The sequence below is a fragment of the Littorina saxatilis genome, linkage group LG5 (assembly GCF_037325665.1).
Source record: "Littorina saxatilis isolate snail1 linkage group LG5, US_GU_Lsax_2.0, whole genome shotgun sequence".
Classification (NCBI taxonomy): domain Eukaryota; kingdom Metazoa; phylum Mollusca; class Gastropoda; order Littorinimorpha; family Littorinidae; genus Littorina; species Littorina saxatilis.
This window is the reverse complement of record NC_090249.1, coordinates 21,461,389-21,486,509: the sequence shown is the minus strand read 5'-3', so window position 1 is coordinate 21,486,509 and position 25,121 is coordinate 21,461,389. Positions and strand designations below refer to the sequence as shown.

At 40.6% G+C, this 25,121-nt stretch overlaps 1 protein-coding gene across 3 annotated transcripts; it reads right to left on the bottom strand.

The window, feature by feature from the left end:
• Window positions 1-1,103: 1,103 nt before the first annotated feature.
• On the bottom strand, window positions 1,104-20,058 carry LOC138966537 (uncharacterized). Of its 3 annotated transcripts, XM_070338806.1 has the most exons (4): window positions 19,818-20,058; window positions 9,807-9,881; window positions 5,341-5,691; window positions 1,104-4,044 (listed from the first exon to the last, which is right to left on the bottom strand). In XM_070338806.1, exons 3-4 carry the CDS (start codon window positions 5,508-5,510, stop codon window positions 3,180-3,182), a joined length of 1,035 nt encoding a protein of 344 aa, XP_070194907.1. In that variant the 5' UTR covers window positions 5,511-5,691; window positions 9,807-9,881; window positions 19,818-20,058; the 3' UTR covers window positions 1,104-3,179. The 3 variants fall into 3 exon arrangements, with proteins under 3 accessions (XP_070194907.1, XP_070194905.1, XP_070194906.1); XM_070338804.1 differs by lacking the exon at window positions 9,807-9,881; XM_070338805.1 differs by lacking the exons at window positions 9,807-9,881; window positions 19,818-20,058 and adding an exon at window positions 6,577-6,707.
• Window positions 20,059-25,121: the final 5,063 nt, after the last annotated feature.

Genomic DNA, 25,121 nt, shown 5'->3' with positions numbered 1-25,121 from the left:
TAGATAGATGTTAGTGAAGAAACGATAGCACAAAAGAATTGTCCGTGTACAAGAGATAAAAACAAGTCGCGTAAGGCGAAAATACAACATTTAGTCAAGCTCAGTCGAACTCACAGAATGAAACTGAACGCATTGCATTTTTTCCGCAAGACCGTACACTCGTAGCATCGTCTGTCCACCCACCGCTCGTGGCAAAGGCAGTGAAATTAACAATACAGAAAAGCGCGGGAGTGGTTGCGCTGAGGAGGATAGCCCGCTTTTCTATATCTCTATTCTTTTTAACTCTCTGAACGTGTTTTTAATCCAAACATATCATATCTATATGTTTTTGGAATCAGGAACGGACAAGGAATAAGATGAAATTGTTTTTAAATCGATTTCGGAAATTTAATTTTGCTCATAATTTTTATATTTTTTATTTTCAGAGCTTGTTTTTAATCCGAATATAACATAATTATATGTTTTTGGAATCAGAAAATGATGAAAAATACGATAAACGTAATTTTGGATCGTTTTATATAAAAATAATTTTAATTACAATTTTCTGATTTTTAATGACCAAAGTCATTATTAAATTTTAAGCCTCCAAGCTGAAATGCAATACCAAAGTCCGGCCTTTGTCGAAGATTGCTTTGCCAAAATTTCAATCAATTTTATTAAAAAATGAGGGTGTGACAGTGTCGCCTCAACTTTTACAAAAAGCCGGATATGACGTCATCAAAGACATTTATGGAAAACATGAAAAAAACGTCTGGGGATATCATACCCAGGAACTCTCATGAAAAATTTCATAAAGATCGGTCCTGTAGTTTACTCTGAATCGCTCTACACACACACACACACACACACACACACACACACACACACACACACACACACACACACACACACACACACACACACACACACACACACACACATACACCACGACCCTCGTCTCGATTCCCCCCTCTATGTTAAAACATTTAGTCTAAACTTGACTAAATGTAAAAAGAGTAAATGTTGTAACGTTCTACGGCAAAGGGGAAAAAGAAGAGAGGAAAAATAAGACGTACAGAACACAACACAGTTCTCGTTTTCTACAAGACATCAGGAAGCCCAAATTATAAAATAAGGTTTATTGAAATAAATATAGATGGATTTACTTCACAGGTGGAAAATAACGAACTGTCAGTTCGGAAAGCACCACAGAAAAGACAACATACATGACAGAAATACTTATGTTGTTCAGAGTGTGCCCTTCCTTACTTTAAAACGCAGATCAAAATGTCAAGGTGAGAGTTTGCAAATGTAAAATATATATACACATTTGTTTAACAGAAACAGTCTTAGTCTGTATAAACAAGATTTTATTTCCCATTCTTGGTCACCGCCATTAAAAAGTGCGTATCTATAAAAATAAAAAATTAAAAAACCACGTCATTTTTAAAGGAAGAAATATGGTATAGGCCTGCTACTCATATTGTTATCATCTCTATCTAAACATAAAAACTTCTCAATGAAATACATTGCGACATCTGCGAACAGAAAGCCAATCTGAACTCCACAAAAGGTGGCGAACATAAAATATCTGACTCAAGTTTCAATGAGTCAACTATGTCTAATAAATAACAGAAATGCATGCATGCATATCTTTATGTCCTGGGCAATGAATATAAATGAATTAAAAGCAATGACTGTTTCAAAATGCGTAAGACAACGACAACTGTGATTCCGAAACAAGTAGTTCGGCCGTTCTGAACTGCAACTGAATATGTTGTGTCATTAGGCCTAAAAAAAAATAGGTGTGGTTACGGTAACCCGACCTACCCTATTTTTAGGGGCCGACCCTATAACTTTTTATTACATTTGTAAAAAAAATTAAAAAAAATAAAAAAAACGAGTGCAGAAAACGCAATGAAAGCGACAGCGCTCGAGTCGCACACTTATTTCCCTGTCAAGTAGGTTTAATTTTTACACATTAGAAAAAAAAGTTAAAAAAAAAAAGTGATTGCCTACCTTCCTACCCTATTTTTTTTGGCTATGTTACCTTAACCACACCTTTTTTTTTTTTGGGCCTTAATGCAGAAGAATACAGATGTTATAACATTCAGGCATGTGCATTGGAAGAAAGAAGAAAAGTAAGAAGACTGATTTTAACTGCACGGGACAACAACACACTCAAGAACTAAACATCGGTCATGTTTATGGGATTTACATGTACAACAATTTCATTGCGTCAAACGTTCTCCATACAAGAATGTATCATGAATTAAATAGCCTTCTCCTGTGTTCCCGAAACGTTCCTTTCTCCAACGTATTGTCACTGATTCCCTACATATTATGTTCATATAGCGGATGGTACAGCGGATGGTACAGCTATTTTAGCAAATCGCCAGTTAATTTCCCTGATAGGTTGTGAGGCTTGTAAGGGAGTTAAAGAAGCATTACAAGTTGGAAAAGCTATCCCGCTCTTTTTCATTCCATTGGCAGTCTCTAGAAGGAATGTAGGCGTTTTCCTTTAGAAAGCAGCAAAAGATTATTTAAGTGAAATTCGCACTGATGCACACTGTATCTGCGTTAGCGGAACATAGTCCACAATCCTGATCTGCTCTCCTTACCCAGGTCTCACCCATATTTTATCACATTTTCAACCTCTGTGTTGACTTCCCGCTTGACCAATATTGCATTCTATCTGACCCTGTATCACATACTTTGCGTTATCCAAAACATATTTCTACAGTAAACCCAGTATCATTGATAGCATGCAGCCTTAAACGTTCTCAAACCCCATGTGCAGGGAAACGTCGTGTGAAAACATTACTGAAAGTTCGAGAAAAAAAAGTCCGCGTGTTCCTGTTTGGGTGTGTTAATGTTTTGCAGGACGTCCTTGTCAGCTTGAAATATAAATCCACAACCAGTTCAGCACAGGAACAACATCCGTGCCATCACGGAAACACTATTGTCGCTCTTCTTGGCGTTAATGAAACAATTGGGAATGAAAGCGAGACGCTTCAGGACAGAAAGCAAAACCGACACCTAACGCAGTTTCATTTCTTTGCCCTTGTGTGTTTAAAATTGTCCTGTGTCTGCTCGACATACTGGTTTTGGCAGTGCGAAGCGTGTGGTCGTCCTATGGGGTTCCAGAAATCAATGCACACAGGACTGGGGCTGAGTATGTTTGTCTCGCTGTTTAATGCCTAGATGGCGGTAGATGGGCCTTGCTGAGACGTCGACGGTGATGTCTGCGAAGATGACGATGACAATCCAGATGATGCTGGCTGTGAGGGAGCAGAACTGCTAGAAGTACCGCCACTGTTGTGGCTTTTGGTGTTGCTGCTGCTGGTGCTGCTAGCAGAAGACGGCAGTGGTGCACTGGTCTGGTCATCAGAGTTAAGCTGGGCCAGTTTGCTCACCAGGTCAGGGCTGGACACTGTGGAGTCAGTACCCGTGCCTGGGGCAGCTCCCCTCGGTGCAGCGGTAACAGCGGAAAGAGCTAGTGCCTCCGACAGGCTGGGAACTTGCACGATCGATGCCTTTGCTTTGGAGGGAGTTGGCATCTTGGTTGACGTCTGGCTTTGTGGGGCAGCGTTGCCTGACCCCGAAGAACCGCTGGAAGAGGGATCGGATCGTGCAACGGCAGCCGACAGAGCTGTAGCAGGGCTGGTGGAGCTGGACTTCCCTGCTACTCCGGACGGTGACGGCTTGCCTACAGGAGGGCTGCTTCCTCCTACAATCTCTGGGGAGCCGAGTCCTGGGGCGATGGCAGCAGGAGGAGCTGCTGGCGCCCTCGTGGTGGGTCTGGCAGTGGTCGTTGTGGTAGTCTTCCTTGTTGTGGTCGTGGGTTTCGGAGTTGTGGTTGTAGTAGTGGGGGTAGGGGTGGTTGGGTCAGTCATGGCGGGGATGGTTGGATCGAAGAGGGGTCCGCCAAAGAGGTTAAAGTTCAGCGCGTCGATTGGGTTGACCTTGATCATCACCGGGTCTTTAATGACGGCTGCGTTTGGCAGCCTGGCCTCCCCCTGGCACCCCACCCCGGTCATGCCTTGGGCGCACACACACTCGTACCTGCAATCACAGTGCAAGACACGCTGTAGTTCTCTATGTGACGAAACAATGAATATGACACCAAAGGCACATTAATTTTTGTTCACATCCCATCTAAACCAACTGAATGTGCTAGGTACTTTCTTTCTCGAGAAAGCAATCAGATTTAACCACCACAAATCTGAAGTTATCATTTTTAGTTTGTTTTATTAATTTCGTATATGACACCTATGTCAATCTGCTACATTAATTCAGCACACATACGCACACGCACGCACGTACGCACGCACACACGCACGCACACACAAACATACACACACACACGCACAAACGCACACGCGCGTACGCACGAACGCACACACACAAACACACACACACACACACACACACACACACACACACACACATTTCTATTCTATTCACAAAATACAGCTACGCTTTCCAAAAAAATTCTCATTACAGAAAAATTGGGATAGATCTGTGGAGGTGAAGATGATTGTGTACGTGGGAAGGAAGATGCTTTTAGCTTGAAGTTGTTGTTCAAACACAGAAGACACAAGGAATGTCTCCAGAAAAAAATGTGAAGAGAAGGAAAAATCGGACAAAATGATGGCAAGACCAAAAGCAAAAACGAGGAAATGAAACTTAAGGAGAAGAAAAATCGTAAATTCCAATTCAAAGATATTTTAGAATGAGCAACCTGTTTTGTAAAAGGAAATTCAAACTTGGCAAGGAACACAACCATCGAAGGCTATCTTCCGCACTCACAAATGAAAAACAAATAAAATAAAATAAATAAATAAACGCTCGCAGAAAATTTTGCAGTATAAAAAGACAACCCCAAAAAAAGTAAACAAATAAGCAAATTAGAGCCAAGGCCCAAAGCCTTCAGGTGTCTTTGTTTGTTTTGATTTGTTTTGCACTTTGTTTGTTTTGATTTTTTTTGCACTTTGCATCTACATAAAGTAGAATCTATATGCTGAGTTTTTTTCTCCGGACACACAATCTGTTTAATTAGTATGTTATGGTACACATTCACATACACGCAGCCTACAAATTGGTAGCATGACAAAGTCGCTGCACAATTTTCTCGGTAGTACCAGCCCAGATTTCTGTAAGAAATTTCCAAACCACGAAAAGTAAGCAACCACCTTTAGTCCGATAAATAGACAAGTTAATAAAAAAAATGGATACAAAATTAAATGAGAAAACAAAATAAGCACACACACACACACACAAAATACATAAATACAAATAAATGGATAACAACTCAAAACAACCGTTTTACACTCTTCAAAGAATATACAATGTTTTTACCTGCAGTTGTCAGCTGTTCCCTTGTTCTCGCAAATACCGTTGCCACACACACCTAAAATCAATGTGCACAGCTGACACGACGGGGCCACTTCTGTTGGCGCAGTGACGGACACACTGACAAACAGCGCAAGCACGCTGACCAAGACAAGCTTGAACCTCCTTCGATCCATTTTTGTTTTTGTTGTTGTTGATTTTGTATGAAGGATCCCTAATTACGGTTCAAGCGCTGGACTAGTTTGGTACGTGGTTTCAAGTCTCCTGTCACGTTTGGTGTCGATGGAAAGTTGAAAAGCTGGAGTTGTTTGCGTGTGTGGCTCGCTCTTGTCCACAAAGTTGCCTTCTTGGTCAAATCTGTAAACATAATATAATCATGTTATCAATGTTCAATCTGTATAAGGAAAAATTACAATATACAGAAATCTTGAAATGTTTTCAAAGAAATGCCAGAAAAAATTGCATACTTATGATGCACTCTGCCACATTGTTGGTGTGCTATGTTTGCACATGACATTAGTTTTGTTAGTAATTCCGTAATGAACGTTGAAGTTCCATTACATATGTACTTTGGTTGATCACTAAGACATAATTTAATTCAAACAAGATGAAACGTGTCAACAAAAACAAAATCCATAAAGAGATATATCTCAACACATCAGACGAATCCAAATTGTATATCATTAATGAAAATCAATGTAAAATGTTCTTGTCCGCATTCTTTAAGATAAGATAATATAAGATAAGAAAACTTTAATGTCCATTTTCATTTTACACAAACATGGACATATTCCTTTTGGCACCATATCGCATTTCTAATAACACAAAGACACGATAAAGAAAAGGAGCTTAATGTCTTGAAAAGATTCTTTAGTCTTAAGAGTGGTACTATCTCAGAATGTTATATCAAGATTTTGCCTAGTACAGTTTTACAATTGCTAGGTACAATAATCTTAGTAACAAATATTTTACTTAAGCTTTGCCATGATTCTGACTGCAAAGTCGTATAGCACTAGAGCTGTTCGATCTGAGTGGGGTGTTTCTTTTCCCCAAAATGTCAGATTACTATGCAATTAAACAAAAGCTAAACAGTATAGAAAAGAAAAATCAAAAACAAAAACAAATATCAAGAAAAGACAATAACGAAAAAACAAAAAACAAAAAAAGACAGTACAAAAAAAAATGCACCAGTTTTTTTGTGACCGGAAGGAAAGAAGGAAAGGAGGTATATAAGGCACCCACCAGATAATAGTCACGCCTGCCAGCGTTGGGGATATATATACATATACACTTCGTCCGGACACGTTTTACTGACGATGCTCTTGCTCTGGCTTAATGCCTAGAGCTCCTCTCTTCAACAAGCCCAGGTAGAGAGAGAGTGTATGAGGCAGGTTGCCGTGTGCGGGTTTTGTTTGAGAGAGAGAGAGAGAGAGAGAGAGAGAGAGAGAGAGAGAGAGAGAGAGAGAGAGAGAGAGAGAGAGAGAGAGAGAGAGAGAGAGAAAGCTAGGAGTAGGGTTATAATTGTCAGCCCACCTCCCTCTCCATCGACCCGTGTTGTCAGAGGCCGACCTTAGCCTGTAGGTGTGGCCCGCCGAGCTGCTCACAAAATTGATGGCCCCTTGCACGCGCTCTTTTGTTTCAGGAGGAACAGACGCTCAAAAAGAGCGGCAGTCACCTACTACAAATCATTTTTTGCCCTCCTAGTCTGCGATTAGTGTTTTTAAAAACAGTGAATCCCCCATTATTGTTTTCAACTGAACTTACCAAATCGATAAAAATCGAGTCTTGAAATGGAGAAAGTCTTAAACTCGAGGCAAATTCACAGAGTTGATGAACAAAAACCGCCTCTCACAAAGCAAGGCCATTAAAACAGAGAAAGTCTGAAAAACGGGATGGTAATAACTAGAGGGTGGGGGGGGGGGGGGGGGGGGTTGGACGGTATTGCATTTGCCTCTTTTCTTCTCCGTGTCTTTCTCAGCTATTTTTCCCAATGCCTCTTTTTCTCTCTTAATTACTCTGAGGAATTTTAATGATTCTTTTTCAAGTTCTGGCGGAAGAATCTGAACGATGATGACAACCAGTGTTATGATTTCCTCTTAAAGTTCTTCCGCCTTCCTCTCGTACTTTTTTCCTCTCTTAAATTAAACGACGACTTTGTCCCCCCCCCCCCCCCCCCCCCCGCCCCCCCACACACCCCCACCCTCTCTACTTTTGAACGGATAACAAGAACGGTTTCTAGAATTGGAATCACTGAAGGTGACGGTTTTTTCTTTTGAAGTTGATGAAACCAATGAAAAGTTTAATTAGTTGTGGTACTGTATTTTTTTTAAATAACAGGCTGAAATTAGGAAGTCAAACTGACGAGACGTGCAGAACTGTCTGTATTTAGAGAAGGGAAGGAAAGCGGGTTGGCCTCTTTTGAGGACAAGTAACAATCCAGTTGAGAGAGAGAAGAGAGAGAGAGAGAGAGAGAGAGAGAGAGAGAGAGAGAGAGAGAGAGAGAGAGAGAGAGAGAGAGAGAGAGAGAGAGAGAGAGAGAGAGAGAGAGAGAGAGAGAGAGAGAGAGGGAGCTCTTAATACAAGAAAACTGAACATTGCCAAATTCCCCCCCAGGAATATTTGAATCCAAGCACTACCCGGACAACCCCCTTAAAAATTCATAGCAACTCAATCATTAATCAAGCTAAAATGATTTTGGTTTCCCTTTAATGTTCAAATTCAGGTAGTACGTACCAGGGACGGTTCAAACGGTATTTCATACAAACATAGGCTACTATCTTGAAAGTGTGAAAGCAATCCGTCTGATCATTGCGTAGAGACAGCGCTTTTAATTTTTGTCCTGCATCCCCTCAAAACTGACGTCAAAACCTTCGTCAAAACGTTTTCGATTTCAAGCGGTTGACACCGGCTTCAGTCGGAACGACTCACCAAAAACACGCTAGGTAGCCATACCAAACTAAGAAGTCTTTTGTTCCTGTATGTAGAAGTTGCTAAAATTTGCCGTTTCAGATTTAAAAAAATTTTTTTTTTTTGAAAGTTGAGTTTTTGTCGGGTCGATTTTGAGGTGACCTTGCATGAGTATGGCTGTTATGTTATACTTGTGAAAAAATGAACACAACATTTAAAGCGTTGAAGTGGTAAGTATGTGCTAAAACTTTGGTACATTCAAGTTGAGGTATCCTTTTTACCGTCAGACAAACAAAATACACCACTTACCGAGCAAAATCTTGAACTTTAATGCTTGTACCTAATTACCCATCATGACAGAAAATAGTGCATTTACTCTACATATGAGAAAGGTAAGAAAAAGCGACATGACAGTTTTAAACTATTATTCTTTATGTAAGCTCAGGGTTTTTGAGAAAAAAAAAGAAAATAAAAGTAGGACATTATGGGTTGATTCAGTAGATAATAAATACAACTTGAATATGGTGTCACATTTTTGCAAAAAAGAACTTTTCCATTATTTAGTATAATTCGACTGTGTATATATATGTCAATGAATGAAGCCTTGTATGTCCATACATAAAGATGACTGGTATAGAATCAAAATATAGAACTCAAAACACAGTTACTTTGCAGTTTCATGTAAATAAAATAAAATAAAAAATGTTGTACCCCCATGTCAAAGTTAATTTCAAGCGTAAACAAAACGTAAGCTTCCATTCTCCAGCACTGCCCTCCAATTTTCACAGAGTCAAGGCCCATATTCTGAGATTCCCACAAAATGACAGAAAATGGTAAAGAAACATTTTTTTTAGTAGCGAAATAACAAGTACAACCATTAGCTGTGTCATGGAATTTCTTTGTCAGGCTGAAACTTAGCTGTTGTGTTGGTGTCTACTGTGTGTGTCCTGGTCCAAAATATCTTTCAAAATATCTTTCACATTCTCATCTACACACTCACGTTACTCATTTAAGTATACACTTCCACCCACAGAGGCGTTCCGGGAAGGGGGTCTCGCACTCGGGCGAATCACACCACAAAATACAAAGTATAACGTACACAGATTTCATTATTGAACTAGGCAGCACGTATACGTTCGTCTTCGTGCAAGTCCAGCACAGGCACACGATTGTCCAAGAATCACAATAGGCCTAATCCTCGTGAATGTCACAGCAGGCACAGTAAGCTTACGTAGAAAAGTCCAAATGGGAGCGTTGATGGTGGTAATCCGGTGCAATCCTCCGAATATTAATTACATATTCAAAATAAACACTTGCACACTCCACTGCCCAATCATACAACCTTTCACCCCAAGCTCTCTCCCAGTCTGACGACCTATCCCTATCCGAAACTATCCAAAAGGGGGGAGAAACTCAAAACTACATCGCTTTAATTGTTTCCCCTGACAAGCTGTTTCCATCTTTACACACTACATGTACCTCCTTTACTCGCCAACCCCCTCTCAAATACACTCACACACACACACACACACACACACACACACACACACACACACACGGATTACCTGTTACGACAGACAAAGCGTTCTATATCCGAAAAGGGAGGCTACTCCAACGTAGTTGCAGGTGTGTACTCCAGCCTAAATATGTAGAAAATGTACATTTTGGTTACAATAAGAGTTGATCCATAATCTGAAAAATAACTTCTAAATCAACTAACACACCGATTATAGAAGAATAATGATTAACCCCCCCCCCCCCCTTCTGGTTTCTCACAGGTTCCCAACCCCTTTCCGAAAAATGGAAAGAAGGGAAATTGATTGTAAAAAACAATTTTTTTGTGAAATTTTGTTTGTGATGTTGTTGTTTTTCTTGGATTTTTTTCTGTGGGGGGGGGGGGGGCATTTTCAAGTAAGCTTGATCCACTATATTCTAGCATTTGCAACACGCATGAAGTTCTTCAAAAACTTTTGCTCACCACGTTACAGTTAATTTCTTTACACAATTATGACACTAAGAAAGTATGGACGCTGAACTAAGGTGAGGGCAGCACATGGCATTGAGTACTTGTTAAAACGAAAAGGGTGAAGAAAGAATAGGTCACGCAAAGGACGAGAGATGACATGTCACACAAATATTGCATAAACCTGTCTCCGACCAGTGACAAAGACAGAACGAAGATTCGTAACATGCGATGAGTTGTAACCGACAGTAAAGCGATTCCCTCATGGGAAAACAGTGCATAGCTATGAGTAATTTTGAAAAGACAAAAGTGTGAGAAAATGAGTGATATATAAAGGGCAAGTGATACACTATTCCCAAAAAGGAATGCATAAAAACGCCAAGGAGCATTAACAAAGACACAACAAACATTAGAAATATGTGCAGATTGATTAATAGGTGTAAACTGAGGAGAGGAACGGGCATATAGATATAAGTAGTTTTAACGGGGGGAAAAAATTAAAGATAAAGACTGATAAGTCCTAATTAAGAGCGGGGAAAAAACTGAAACGACATATAACTCAAGTCCAACAGCCAGAACATTAGAAATACGTGCAGATATGATTATATAGCATGACTTATGCAGTAAGTTTGGAATTTAAAAGGATACTATTGATCTGACCGTTTGGGGTTGGTTTCTGGCGAATTTGACGAATCTCAGCGAAAAATCTGTCGAAACCACTCTACCTTGATCTAGACACACACGGAACGATTTGCTCAAAAACGCACCGCAAGTATCATCATTAATTAAATCAAAGTGAGTGAATGCGCGTCAGGGCGCTGCTTCTCTCCGGTGTTGAAAACAAAAAGTAGCCTAGAAGCGCCGCATGACGGCAAGATGGCCAACGCTATCTATGAAGCGGCCCTCTAGTAACCGCATCACGTACTTAAACAAGACCGGCACGGTTGGCCTAGTGGTAAGGCGTCCGCCCCGTGATCGGGAGGTCGTGGGTTCGAACCCCGGCCGGGTCATACCTAAGACTTTAGAATGGGCAATCTAGTGGCTGCTCCGCCTGGCGTCTGGCATTATGGGGTTACTATGACTGGTTGGTCCGGTGTCAGAATAATGTGACTGGGTGAGACATGAAGCCTGTGCTGCGACTTCTGTCTTGTGTGTGGCGCACGTTATATGTCAAAGCAGCACCGCCCTGATATGGCCCTTCGTGGTGGACTGGGCGTTATGCAAACAAACAAACAAACAAACAAACATAAACAAGGAAACAACCCAACCCTAAAAAGAGTGCTCTTTCTTTGACTATATGAAGAAATTTAAATAAGCGTTTAAAACACTTTCCTCTGCAAAGTGAAGGCATCCCTCCTGCGAGGTAGCATTATTTGTAACGCAGAAACTTATTGTAGAACTTTGGAAGCGATCTGAGCGCCTTTTTCTCTCTCAGGTATTATCCCTTTAACAACGCATATATATATATCAAGTAATTTTCAAAAGAAAAAGTGTAAAGAAAAACTAGTGATATGAAGAGCAAGAGACACAAGCTGGCAACATAAATGTTATTATATAGTCAAGTCTGTCAACGGCCACTGACAAAGACACAACGAACATTAAATATTCGTGCAGATTTCTGCATAAGTTAGCAGTGGAATGAGGACAGTGCATAACTATGAGTAATAATAGAAAAGAAAAAGAGTGAGAAATTTTTTTTTATTTATGGATATGAGTTATATAGATCCAATGTAACAAAACTGTAACCCTCCCAAGGTACACTGATAAAGAACATTAGTAGCATGCGATGATTTGATTATTACACATAAAGGTGTTCACTGCGGAGAGAAAAGGGAATAACTATGAGAGCCTGTATAAAACAGAAGAAGGAAAGAAAAAAATGATATGAATAGTAAGGTTTTAATTTGATTTCGGGCTCCAGGAGCATGGAGAAAATCGTTTCACATTACAACAGCCACAGCAGATTCCAAACAATAAAGGTCACACCATTGTATAAAGCATTTGCAAACAACAACAGCAAAAGTTACAGTTAGATGACTAGAAAATACAAAATCAATACCCCTGCATCTCGCTTTCCATTACATTCATGACACACTGCCGCCATATGTGACCCTCCACCACGAAATGAGTCGCATGTCACCTTTGCATGATTTTCATATTTTTACATTTTCATAAAGAGTTTTTTATGCTCTATCCAGTGGTGAAAACCGTTTTAGAAAAGAGCAAAAACTGTTTGAGTTATAAGCCTGTGACTAAGGTGATCCTCCCACTGTTACCAGACACTCTCCGGACGTATATTAAGCCCAGCGCAGAACCGCGCGAGGTGACATGCGGCGACTCATTTCGTTGTGGAGGGTCACATATTTGTCCTCAAAACTGACAAACTACTCTCAAACTGGTAGGTCCTTGAGGTCATCAACCAAGCTGCTCCTCACTGTTCCTCTAACTAAACTCAAATCAACTGGTCAAAGATCTTTCAGGTTTTCCAACACTCTGGAACCCGTTTTCCCTAGCGGCCCGCCTGTCTCCCTCGCTACCACCATTTAGACCCACCTGTTCAAACCAGAGGCGGATCAGTTCATTTTATGGGGGGGGGGGGGTTCCAAAAGTATGTTGTGAAGATATGGGTGTGAAGGCGCGAAGCGCCGAGCCGACGGCGCGAAGCGCCACGCTTGCTAGGGGGGTTCCGGGGGCATGCCCCCCCGGAAAATTTTGAAAAAAAGGATGCAAAATGGTGCAATCTGGTGCATTCTGAGGATGATCATTACCAGTTTCAGGCAGCAGATTTTTGTCACTGATTAATACCCCCAAAATTGAAACTCAACCCCAAAAACACACACAAATATTTTTATTTTTTGGCTGGGGGGGGTTTCCGGAAACCCCAGAAACCCCCCCCCCCTCGTCCGCCCCTGCAAACCCATGAGTGCACTGAAATGATCAGACCAATTACGACCTGGAAGCTATAATGTCATCCGTGCATTTGATTTGTAAGAGAATGTGCCTAATGATAAGTTCGTTTGTTGTCGGTTGGTTGTTTGCTTTCTGTGCTTGTTCCTAAATATTTTTTTTTTACGTTTTTTTTAACCCTTCTAGATTTGTTATGTTGTTGTTGGTTATAGAATCTAAGCTATGCATACTTGTGTGGGTCGATGGATTTAATTCTATGTGTTATTCTGTAATGCGTTTAAAAGTGCTTGTAGTCTATTGATAGAGTGTGCCTGTTTATTCGCTGTTTAATGTCTTGCCCTAAAGCCTGTGATAAATCTTTATTCTGTTTTAGATCTTTACGCTTTTATTTAAGTGCTGTGTTCTTAGACTGTATGATCAGTGATGTGAAATATGTCTGACATCTTTATGTGTGAAATGTTGAATTTTAATGTCCCATGCTTTTTGCAAAGCGCCACGAGAGTGCTGTCTGCAGGTGGTGAATAGCGCTATACAAGAACGTTTTATTATTATGATTATAAGTAATATTATCTCTGATTACAACTGCTCCTTATTCAAAAGACTTTGAAATGTACCAATTTCAATTTTTTTTTAATTTCGGAGGGGGTGGGGGGGGGGGGGGGGGTATGAAAACAATTGAATACCACATTTGTAGGCATTTGGACGTTGCCATAAATAACAGATTAAATGTTGTTTTCGTAAAATTAAAAAAAGTCAAGAAAAAGGCAGATACAATAAGACCACGAGAGAAAATGTAAAAACTATACCGCGTGGGGCTGTCAACTGAAACCGTGCAAGACCGAAGGAACATTAGAAATACATATGTGAATATTTGATTATTGCTCATAAAGATATTCATTCAATGAGGTGTGAAAAGCGCAAAGCTATGAGGAAATGTTAAAACATAGAATAGAAAAAAATGGTGTTGAAAATAACAATATGCAAAGCGGAAGTCAAAATATAAGAACAAATATCACAGACTAGATGATTACCCGCTTCGCCGGGTGGATCGCGAGACGGAGTATGCAGCGTGGCGGTTCGCCGGCTTAGAGCACGTGTTGACGTGATTGACGCCACACGAAGGAAGGGAGATAAACGCGCAAAACACTGGAGAAGATAAGGAAGAGTTACTGGGAATGGATCTACAGAAAAACCAAAATCGGTTCACCGCGCCGCGCTTAGAGCACGTGTTGAAAATTTTCATCGAGCAGATTGTGTTCGGGGTCTACCTGAATATGCCCACCAAATTTGAAGCAGATCCATCGAGAACTTTGGCCGTGCATCGCGAAGTGACAGACAGACAGACACACACACACACACAAGCCGTATATATATATATAGAGGCCTGTCAAGGGACAATGACAAAGACAGAATTAACAGCTGCACCCGAAATATGAAGCATATGAATCATGCCAGGTGTCAGCTTTGGAGCGGCCTTTCCCTTTGACGAGAAAAGGGGAGGTCTAATTTTAGGTTTTGAACGCATTACAGAATAACGGATCGTTTTTGCCATTAAAGGTTATGTTTACCTTCGACTTCTTCATTTTCCATTTTTGGTCATGGCCAACATGTTTTAGGTGTCCTTCTTCTTCACTGTTCACTTTTGAAAATCTCTCATGTTTTTATTTTACAGCATTTCATTTGTATTTCATTAACAAAACAATCTTTCCGTTCCGTTCGGTTTAGATAGTTGAGTTGAGTTAAGTTATTTCTTGTTGTTGGGCTCTTTTAAAAAATCTTTTTTTGGGTTGTTTTATCTTGATTTGTTTGCTTTAATTTGTATAAGTTAATTATACTTCATTTTATTCTTTCACGAATGTTTTTCAACTTATCCAACAGTGGTTAAAATGCTGATACCAACACACACAAAACAGGATCGCGGAAAACTGACATCCTTAAATCCAATTTGCTGTGCCTTGTTTGCTGTGGTTATCTTCACAACCATTGTCTTGTGTATTCGTGTCACACCTGTCAAACGTGTATTAAACTTTGAACAGAACTCATGTGTATCGTATTTTGGTGCATATATACATACAGGTGTCAGTTGTGAAGCAACTCATGAGAATCTTTTTTTTCCTTTTTACCCCCCCCCCCCCCCCCCCAACACACGCACACTCACATACACACACTTTTTTGTAGTGCGTCATCCTTCGTGATCCAACTGTAGAGCACGTCAAATCTCCTCTGATTTGCTATGCCTTTCCCTGTTTAGAATACAAGTGATTGACTGGTCTGCGTCGCGTTGCGCACTTTAAGGAAATGTTCAGTTTATTTATTTTTTGTGTGTGTGTGTGTGGTTGATTTGTCGACATTTATGCAAACCCTTTTTTGGTAACCAAAAACATATCCGCTACGAGCTAAATTCTTACAGTTAAAAAAAAAAGAAAAAGTATGGTCACATTCGTCTTTGGAAGTTTTTGTGTGTTTTTTGCCAGGCCAAAAACTTCTGCAATATTGCGGAGTATTTTAAAATGGTCATCCTGTAATATCGGAAGTCTTTCGTTTTTGAGGCGTTTGAAATATATACCTTGTCTTTTGTAAGTGGGTCAGAGACCGGACTCCCTGCTCAGAGAATTCTGTGTCTGACACGCGCGATATCTTCGAATACGCCATTTTGGACAGGTTTTCTGGCGATTTTAACCTCACTAAATCCAAGGGAAATTCGTCGCACTGTAATTTAGACGCACCTATAATGATTTTCTCTAAACTGCCCCGTAACTACGATACTCAATTAAATGAAAGAATAAAAAAACCAAGAATTGTAGGTTATTGGAACGTTTAATTGTTGACAAAACAAACCGTTACATTTACAGTACGTTGATCCAGCGGTCTTTGAAGCAGGCAGACAAACAAACACTTATGATACAGATAATCAACTTATCTCAAAATCCTCGTGAAACTCGCTTGCAAGATGCCGACGTATCGTACCGTATCGTATCGTATTGTATCGTATTATATTGCTATTTCATATGTTACGTGGATTTTCATTGGTCAATAATTGGGCAAAACTGAGCTCAGTGCAAAAGTGATATCGACGACATTTCCGTCGATATCAGTTTTGATATCGACGACCTCTTTATTGCTTCCCCACTTCAAAAACAAAAACACCTAAATTTAAAAACAAACAAATATATATATGAAAATGTAATTATCCCAGAATTTAGTTGAGCAAGTGACTAAAGACTTTTTGAAAGGAAAGACATTTTAAAATACTGAAAAGTACAAGAAAAGAGTGAACAAAAAGAAATAATAATCAGAGGGAGGGATATGGAACAGCCAAAACTGAGACAAATACTTTTGTAATTTCTTTACAGTAAATACAAAATGTCCAGAGAATTAGCAATATATCTAACATTGACTGACTGTGTGATGATATCTTCTGCTATTGGTCTGTTTCGACAGTGATATCAAACTCTCGAACTCCGGTCTCGATTTTGATATCACTGTCTCAACAGACCATAGCAGAAGATAATTATCATCACACAGTCCGTCAATATTGGGTAGTATATTATCCTACATACGTGAGAAAGACCACTCATGAAATAACAATATCGTTCAAACCACACGTCTATAAATCATGCAAATGAGGTAGTGTCAAATGAGGTAGTCTGGCAGGGTCCTGCTTTTCCACTGATTACGATGCCAAAATCACCGAGACAAACGTCATTATGGAAACACTTCTGTTCCTGTTGTTTCCCCTGAAAGAAGTTTTAGAACTTACACGTCACGCTATACTTTCTAGAGTGACGTTTCTATGCTTTGAAGTCAAAGATTCCACGAGGCTTTGGAAGAGATCGAGGTTCCAAAAGAAGCGTCTTCAATTTGGCTTACTGTGTCGTACCAGATTTACACTCGTTGCTTTTTCAAATATTGAATTCGTGTAAATCTGGTACGACACAGCAAGGCATATAGTATTCTCTGTGTATCGTATTCCATGGTAATGTGTGGTATTACAGTGTCGTTTGTGTCCTTCTACATACATATCAGCAGGTGTCCCGGTGTATTCAAGAGATTGCATAATGTAGCATTAAAGCTTAGATTTTATAACTGCTCTGTACTTAGCTGCAGCTTGCCTTATGTCACGAACAGTAAAATACGACATCGTGATTTCACTCCGCACTTCTTTTCCCTGTTGCGCATCTGTTCCTGGCCTACGATTGATGTCTCTTGTCAAGGCGTTGCGAGCTGTTAAACACTTAGCTTCTTTTTTGGTTTCCTCTTTTTAAGTTGTTGCTTACATTCTGAGTCCATTACTCTTACATTCTGGGAGATAGACCGTGAAAGTTGTGGTGCTGGTGGGGCGAGGAGGGGAAAATTTTGGTTTCATAAATGTAATTTCTCAGATTTGAGATAGTAAAGTTAATTTGATTTGATTTCTGCTACTCTCTGAGTCTGAGAAAAAAAGTTGCCCTCGTCATTAGTAAAAAAGGCTTTGTATGACAAAAAATCAACAACAGTTTGGGACAAATGAACAAAAAAGTACATTGGGTCTAGTAACGTGACTGCAAGAGAAGGCGTCCTTTTCGTTGACCCCAAACTAACTGACCGTGAGGTTTTGCTTTCTTAAGGGTGGAAGGGTTGTTGATTTTTGTTTCATTCGCTTTCCTTCTGTCTTCCTTTTTGTCTTTCTTTATTGCTTACTTTCTTTTTTTCTTTATTTTTTTCTTTCGTTCTTTCTTTCCACACACACACACACACACACACACACACACACACACACACACACACACACACACACACACACACACACACACACGCGCGCACGCGCGCGCGCGCACTTAATGTACTTGAGTAGATGAAACAAAACAAAAAGAAAACTTGTGAAAACCTGGTATCACACAGCAAGCCATGAATAGTATTCTCTTTGTCAATTCTTGTTGGGTCACTTTGCTTGTTTTGTTAATCAGCAAGTGGGCGACGAGGTGGGTAGCTTCGGGACAAGATGCACCTGACTTCACCTGAAGTTTGATACACATTTGACAGCTGTGACATGAATACACAGGCTGGTATCCAATCCTCTTTCTAAAATTAGTAAAAAGTGTCCAACCTTATTGTAGTCTAGCTATATCAAGAAACAATGAATTAAGAAAACCACCTGCATCCCTGGAGCAGATCAAAGATCAGACCATCCTTGAAACATGTCTTTTTCAGTCAAAATTAGCCCACATCCTTCATCTCCCACGCAAATTTGATGTAATATGCAAATGACCTTATTGAAGTTCAAATTCGTGCGTAGGTTCTAGGATATTCCTGGTGTGATCATCATCGCTTGCATTTATTTGCTGAATTTGTTTTGTTTGTTTGTTTGCTTAACGCCCAGCCGACCACGAAGGGCCATATCAGGGCGGTGCTGCTTTGACATATAACGTGCGCCACACACAAGACAGAAGTCGCAGCACAGGCTTCATGTCTCACCCAGTCACATTATTCTGACGCCGGACCAACCAGTCATAGCACTAACCCCATAATGCCAGACGCCAGGCGGAGCAGCCACTAGATTGCCCATTTTAAAGTCTTATGTATGACCCGGCCGGGGTTAGAACCCACGACCTCCCGATCACGGGGCGGACGCCTTACCACTAGGCCAACCGTGCCGGTTTATTTGCTGATAATATAATATCAAATCTTGCAGTTTGTATTAAACAACTGGGTACTCTTACTGTAAAACAGCTTTTGGACACAAGCACGGACGAGACATAAAAGTAGAAATTTTATTTGAAAAGTGCAACCTTATCTGATGCAGTCGAACGCTCAAATCCTCCTTGATCATAACGAAAGACTAAATACGTGCACAACTCTAATGTCATTCTCGTGCTTATCGTTTCTTACAAAGGTTAGTTCTTTTTATTAAACTCGTCATAAATTTTGTGTACACAAAAATCGAAACAGAACATTCCAAAATCAAGAATAAAAACAAAAAGTTAAAGTTTAGGGAACATTACATTTTAAACAACACGAAACAATCGCAAGAACTTCAAGCTATTGACCTTTAAAGTCGACAAACAACACACACACAAATCGATGGTAACTGGTGCTATTGAATTGTTGTCGCTTCCAAAATGAACAAAGCAAAAAGACTTTGTTTACACCTGGACTGGAGCTATGCCAGTTGTCAACACCGCTCAAGAGAATCAGTTGTATGTGGTTTTAATGCATTTAAGAACACGACCTCGACCTGTGTCCTCCAAAAACTTGCGTACATGTGACAATTTGGACAATCCTCTTCAAGACACGGTGATCCTTATGTACTGACCTACCGATCCCATGACAGCTGTCACGTCCATTCAGTCAGTAAAAACATGACTGCAAAACATCAATGAAATGTTGTTCTTTTTCTTCTTCGTTCATTGGCTGAAACTTCCACGGTTTTTACGTGTATGATTTTTTCCCCCCGCCATTAAGGCTGCCATACGTCGCTTTCGGGGGAAAGGAAATGTGATTTACCTGCGTCTGAAGTAGGCGATTTACCTGTGGCTGAAGTAGGCTGTCAAGGATTTATTCGTCAATATTCCTGCCAAAACGTGCGTACGTGTCAGAATTTGGACAATCCTGTTTAAGACAAGATGACCCCAACCCACCTATCCCACAGTATCCATCACGTCCGCTGGACCAGCAAAACACTGATGGACGTATGTCTGTAAAACATCAATGAAATATTGTGACTCACCTGTGTATGAAGTGGGCTGACTGGGATTAACTTGGAGGAGCAAAGCTTTGCCTGACGCACTGTTCTTGGTGTTTGGTTCGGGGTGGAGTGGCGAAGAGGTGGTCTTCCGCTGAGCTGCCGTGGCGTACGTCGAGCTAGATTCCGTGTTGTGTCTGTTCTTTTCTTGCTTCGTGTGGTTTCGTTTTCAACCCCACCCTTCTTCCGACCAATAACCGTCGGGCTCCCTCCGTCCTGCCGTCTTGTCATTTGTGTGACGTCATGTGATGAATTATACCTCCTTTGGCTGTTCCGCGTTGAGGCAAGTCCATTGTCACTCATCGAGTCTTCACCTTGATTCGCTGTGCTGAGTTTCATTTATAGTGGCAGCCGGCACAAGTCAAAACCAAAAAAAGATCGAGTTCTCGTCTATCATATGTCTTCCTTTACCTACTTATTTCTTTTTCTTTCTTTCTTCTTCTTGTTCTTGTTCTCAAAGAATGTTTATACCAAATGTATTAGTTTTACTGATAAAAATACGTTGACAATAGGTTTTGTCAATGTATAAGAACAAAAATAAACAAACGGGCAAAACAAAACTGAGTCCTAGTTGGTTTATGTTTTGTTTTGTTTTGTTTTTGTTTGCGGCCTAGTACCCGCATCACGTACACAAACAAGGTAAGTAACTCAGTGGCAGTAACCCAACCAAACCCCCGCGAAGAGTGTTAGCTCTTTCTTTGTTGCCTACTTTTACGACATTTGAATAAGCTTTTAAAACACTTGCTTCTGCAAAGTGAAGGCAATCTGCTGGCGCTTAGTATTACTTGTAACACAGAATCTTATGGTATAACTTTGGAAGCGATCTGAGTGCGTATTTCTCAGGTATTATCCCTTAAAGGTCGGGTTGAAGGAGGATAAAGGGGAATTACGTGGACAGGTATGGAATGGGAAATATGAACATAAAGACACATGAAGGTGACACGCTGGAACATTAAAACACAACAGGCGACGGCATGTTCCAGGTATAGCCCGCGGAAGTGACTTCAAAACTGATAGAAGGTTGAATATTTTGAGATTCATTCGGCGTACGACGAAGCTCAACAAAGATAAATTTGGATGTTTCCATGTGGACATGTCGACGCGTGGGTACATCGGTACGCAGCCGACGCATCATGCTGTTGGATACCAACCAATCCGGACTCACAACATTAAAAAATAAAAAAATGGTAGCATCACTGCAGCAAAGCCTAGTTGACATGCACAATACTCGTTAACGACACTGATGCGAACATGCAGACCGACACAAACGTTTCGGCGAAAGAAAAGAAAAACATCAACAAGTCATGGCCAGGTAAAGAGTTTGTTTGTTTGTTTGTTTGCTTAACGCCCAGCCGACCACGAAGGGCCATATCAGGGCGGTGCTGCTTTGACATATAACGTGCGCCACACACAAGACAGAAGTCGCAGCACAGGCTTCATGTCTCACCCAGTCACATTATTCTGACACCGGACCAACCAGTCCTAGCACTAACCCCATAATGCCAGACGCCAGGCGGAGCAGCCACTAGATTGCCAATTTTAAAGTCTTAGGTATGACCCGGCCGGGGTTCGAACCCACGACCTCCCGATCACGGGGCGGACGCCTTACCACTAGGCCAACCGTGCCGGTCTCAGGTAAAGAGGCCAAAAGTGTGAGGACATCGGAACTGTCAACAAAAAGGAGAGACATACTTTCACGCAGACATGGAACTAGAAGGGGGAGTTTACGTCCTCTCAGAAACTATTTCTATTTGGGACAGGAGTTGGTGACTGGAGCTAGGGGAAGCAGACATGTCGGACAGTAACTCTATATGTAGGTTGTCTATTTTAGTCCGGCTGCTGTACACTCAAGATTGTAAGTACTAAACAAACGTTTGCAATAGCTGGTTGAACATTGACGGTGGAATTATTTTTGTCCCGCTTTCTCGGAAATGTTCACTATAACTGGATCAAATGAGCCATATGTGGCAGTCTTTATGTCTGCTATACTGTTTGTTTGTTTCTTGTTGCTTTTGTTTGCAGAACCCATGCCAGGAATGGGTCCAAGCGCTCTGATCTGAGATTTTGAGCCAAAATGTTCACATGGAAAGGACGTTCTGTGTCTGTAAAGTTTTGGTCAAAGTACAGCCAGTCACATTTTACGTGGTTACAATCTGAAGCTACTGTTCGTGTAAGCTCACTTGGCGTGTAAAAAGGTCAGCTATAAATCCTGTGTTGCGGTGAGGTTGCCTCACCTTGACTGTATATAGTCTCTCTGAAAAAGGGTCAGAAAAATCAGACACGCTCGGATATTCTTGTATCTTCTGTTCTCTTATTGAACTTGAAACACGAGTCTTTGTTGTTGTTGTTGTAGTTGTTTTTGTTGTAGTTGTTGTAGTTGTAGTTGTTGTAGTTGTAGTTGTTTTTGTAGTTGTTTTAGTTGTTGTTGTTGTTGTTTTTCGGGAGGGGTGTGTGTGTTATTTTCTTCTTGTTGATCTGTCTGTTTTCGTGTTGTTGTTTTTATATCCTTTTATACATGAACACTTGACCTTATTTGCGTGTACACAGCTTCTTTCCGCGTTTCTATTTCTGTCTGTCTGTCTGTCTGTTTTTCTTTTCCTTTTTTTTTTTTTAGGGGGGGGGGGGGGGTGCAGGCGAGTTGTTTTCCGTGTTGTAGACATTTCACGCCTTTTGGGGCTAATCATTACGGACGTGTACATGTAGACGTACTGCACCAGCTGCTGCCTCTCTGTCTGCATTTCCTTTGGGAGGTGTGATGAAATACGATGCAAGCGGACGCCGTGCCCCTCTGTCTGCAGTGTTCGTGGTAAAACTAGATGCAGACTGGTTCTATCCAGAAATGTCAGGTCTTTTAGCTGTAAAAGTCCCAAAAGGAAACCTGTTACCGATCATAGCTACGAGCTGACTTTTTTTCCCACACAATTTTAATGTCATCTCTTGAATTGACCTCTTGACGTGAATAATGACTGTTTTCAGTGCTGCTATGCTAATTAGCTATTTTTGTCCCCAGTTTGAGTGACTTTATGGGACATGAGATGTTAATACGCATACAGAAATTCCAGTGTGAGCAAGTACCCGTATTTCATAGGGGTCGGGGGTGGGTTGGAAGGGGGTATGCGATTCAAGTTTGGAAAACAGCTACCGTGATCACAAGTGGATCTCTGAATTTCTGCGATTACGGTGAGGTCTGTGAAGAAACCTGATTATTTGACATAAAAATGGGCACTCAGTTTGTTTTTTTTACTAAATTCATCGCCAGTACAGTGTTTTCAAAAAGTGCAGAGCAAACTCTGAATGAGACTTGTTTTCCGAAAGTTGGACGACAAATTTGTAAATGTCAATTTAAGTTTAGCCCAAAAATGAGAATGGGGGAATGTTTATTCTGGCTTGACTCCTTTGGGCGACGTGTAAATCATGTTCCTGCACAGCTGAGGTTAATGAACTTCTGCATCTCCTTCATTAGTGAGACACAGCACACAACACAGCGCCTCGTCCATGTAGTTCAACACAGCGCAAGACAACATATGCCATCACAAGCATACATATTTCAAAAGATGGACTGAGTAGCCTACTTTTTATGCAGGTTAACTGATTGGGGTACTTTTAAGGACATTAATTTAAGTCGTGTGATGTTCTTTCTGTTTTTCTTTTTCTTTTCTTTGGTTTTGTTTTATTTTGTTTCATTTTGCTCTGTTTTGTATTGCTTTTGATGTTTTGTTTTTCTTTGGTTTTGTTTTGTTCGTTTTCAGTATATGGTCTGATTCATTGTGTGATAACCGTACATGCCTTTCAGTGCATTTGATCATATCTTTGGTTGGGCACGGTCCGTCACTGACGCACATTGAACACAGTGCACGAAAACAATAGACGAACACATGATTTTTGATACAATATTGTGTGGTATAGTTGTGCACGTGCATGTGTCTGCGCTTGTGTCTGTGCATATGTGTGCGTTGAATGTTGAAATCTGTTTTACCTCCGGGAATCAAAGTAGTGTTAGCTTTGAAAACAAATAAACATTAAAATCACTGGTTGAGTGAGAAGAGGGTGGGGGTCGGGTAGGTGAATGAGTGGGTGAGTAATTGAAGGTCGAGACTAATGTACTAACCTGTCTGAATATAGCTGTGTACTACAAAATCGGTAATCCTCTGACATTCAAAGTCTTGCTCTGATGTTCTAACTTCAAAACCAATTGCTCTCCTTCTCTCCTTCCCTGTACTCCAGTGAAGCATGTAAGTTCATTGACAACCTTCACTTCGTCTTTCAGCGTTAGAACACACAGGTTACGTTTGCCAGCAACCCGGGAAAAATAGAAGGAAAGATTTAGAAAGGGGTAAAAAAAGAGGTTCACAAAAACGTGTTACCCCACTAATAATAATGAAAGAGAGAATGTATAAGAAACAAAGAGAGTTATTATCTGATTAGTAAACTAAAATGGTGTCAAGGATGGCTTAAAACCGAAGTTACAAACGGCATAATCATGCATAATGCACACAGTACTGTTTTTGAAAAGGAAGAGCGCAGAATGAAATGGCTCATCACGTGCCACAGCAGAACCCGACTTATAAGACATCCAAAAGTCTTATAAAATCAGGTTTTAACACGGAAGGAGTCTTTTAATTAAGATTTAGGTTAATTGACTGAGGTTATGAACAGAAAATGTGGAAAAGCAAGGTGTTAAAAGGGGTGAACATCACATATTTCGGGTCTTACAAGTGCTGGTCCATTTTACCCCATTATTCTGCCCATGTACGTCCAACAGTCTATGTCCTTATTTGCACATAATGAATAAAAATCTCTTAATAATTCTACTCCACCCTATAATAGCGCTCTTTTCTTGCATGTGCATTATTATGCAGAGCACTTTATTTTAGTACCCGTTACAAGATGATTGACATTATTCCTCTTCCGGATGCGTTTGTTGAAAGTGATTTAATGGCACACTTGCTTTCTCTGGTGCCCTTTTGCATGTTTTCAGTGTGGAAGCTTTCCCGTATGTTTAAACACAACACGGTAATCTACGAATAAGTTTGTTACAGACACACACGCACGCACGCACACACACACACCCACACACACACACACACACACACACACACACACACACACACACGCCGACGGCACTCATTCATACGTCCATATGAATAAAAGCAAGAACAATAACATGTAATGGAACAGACGTGAATATTCAATTAAAATGTTCCTTTGATGTAAGGAAGTGAACATAAATCAGATTGCAGACACATGCGCACATAACAGGACCCAGGGGTAAATCCTGTCAAACTGAGC

Bases quoted from the DNA above. Each gene is read 5' to 3' on its own strand.
- LOC138966537 (XM_070338806.1), bottom strand. From the start codon at position 5,510: ATGGATCGAAGGAGGTTCAAGCTTGTCTTGGTCAGCGTGCTTGCGCTG. The intron at 4,045-5,340 runs GTAAAAACATTG...CTGTGATTGCAG, and splicing joins GGAACAGCTGACAACTGCAG to GTACGAGTGTGTGTGCGCCC.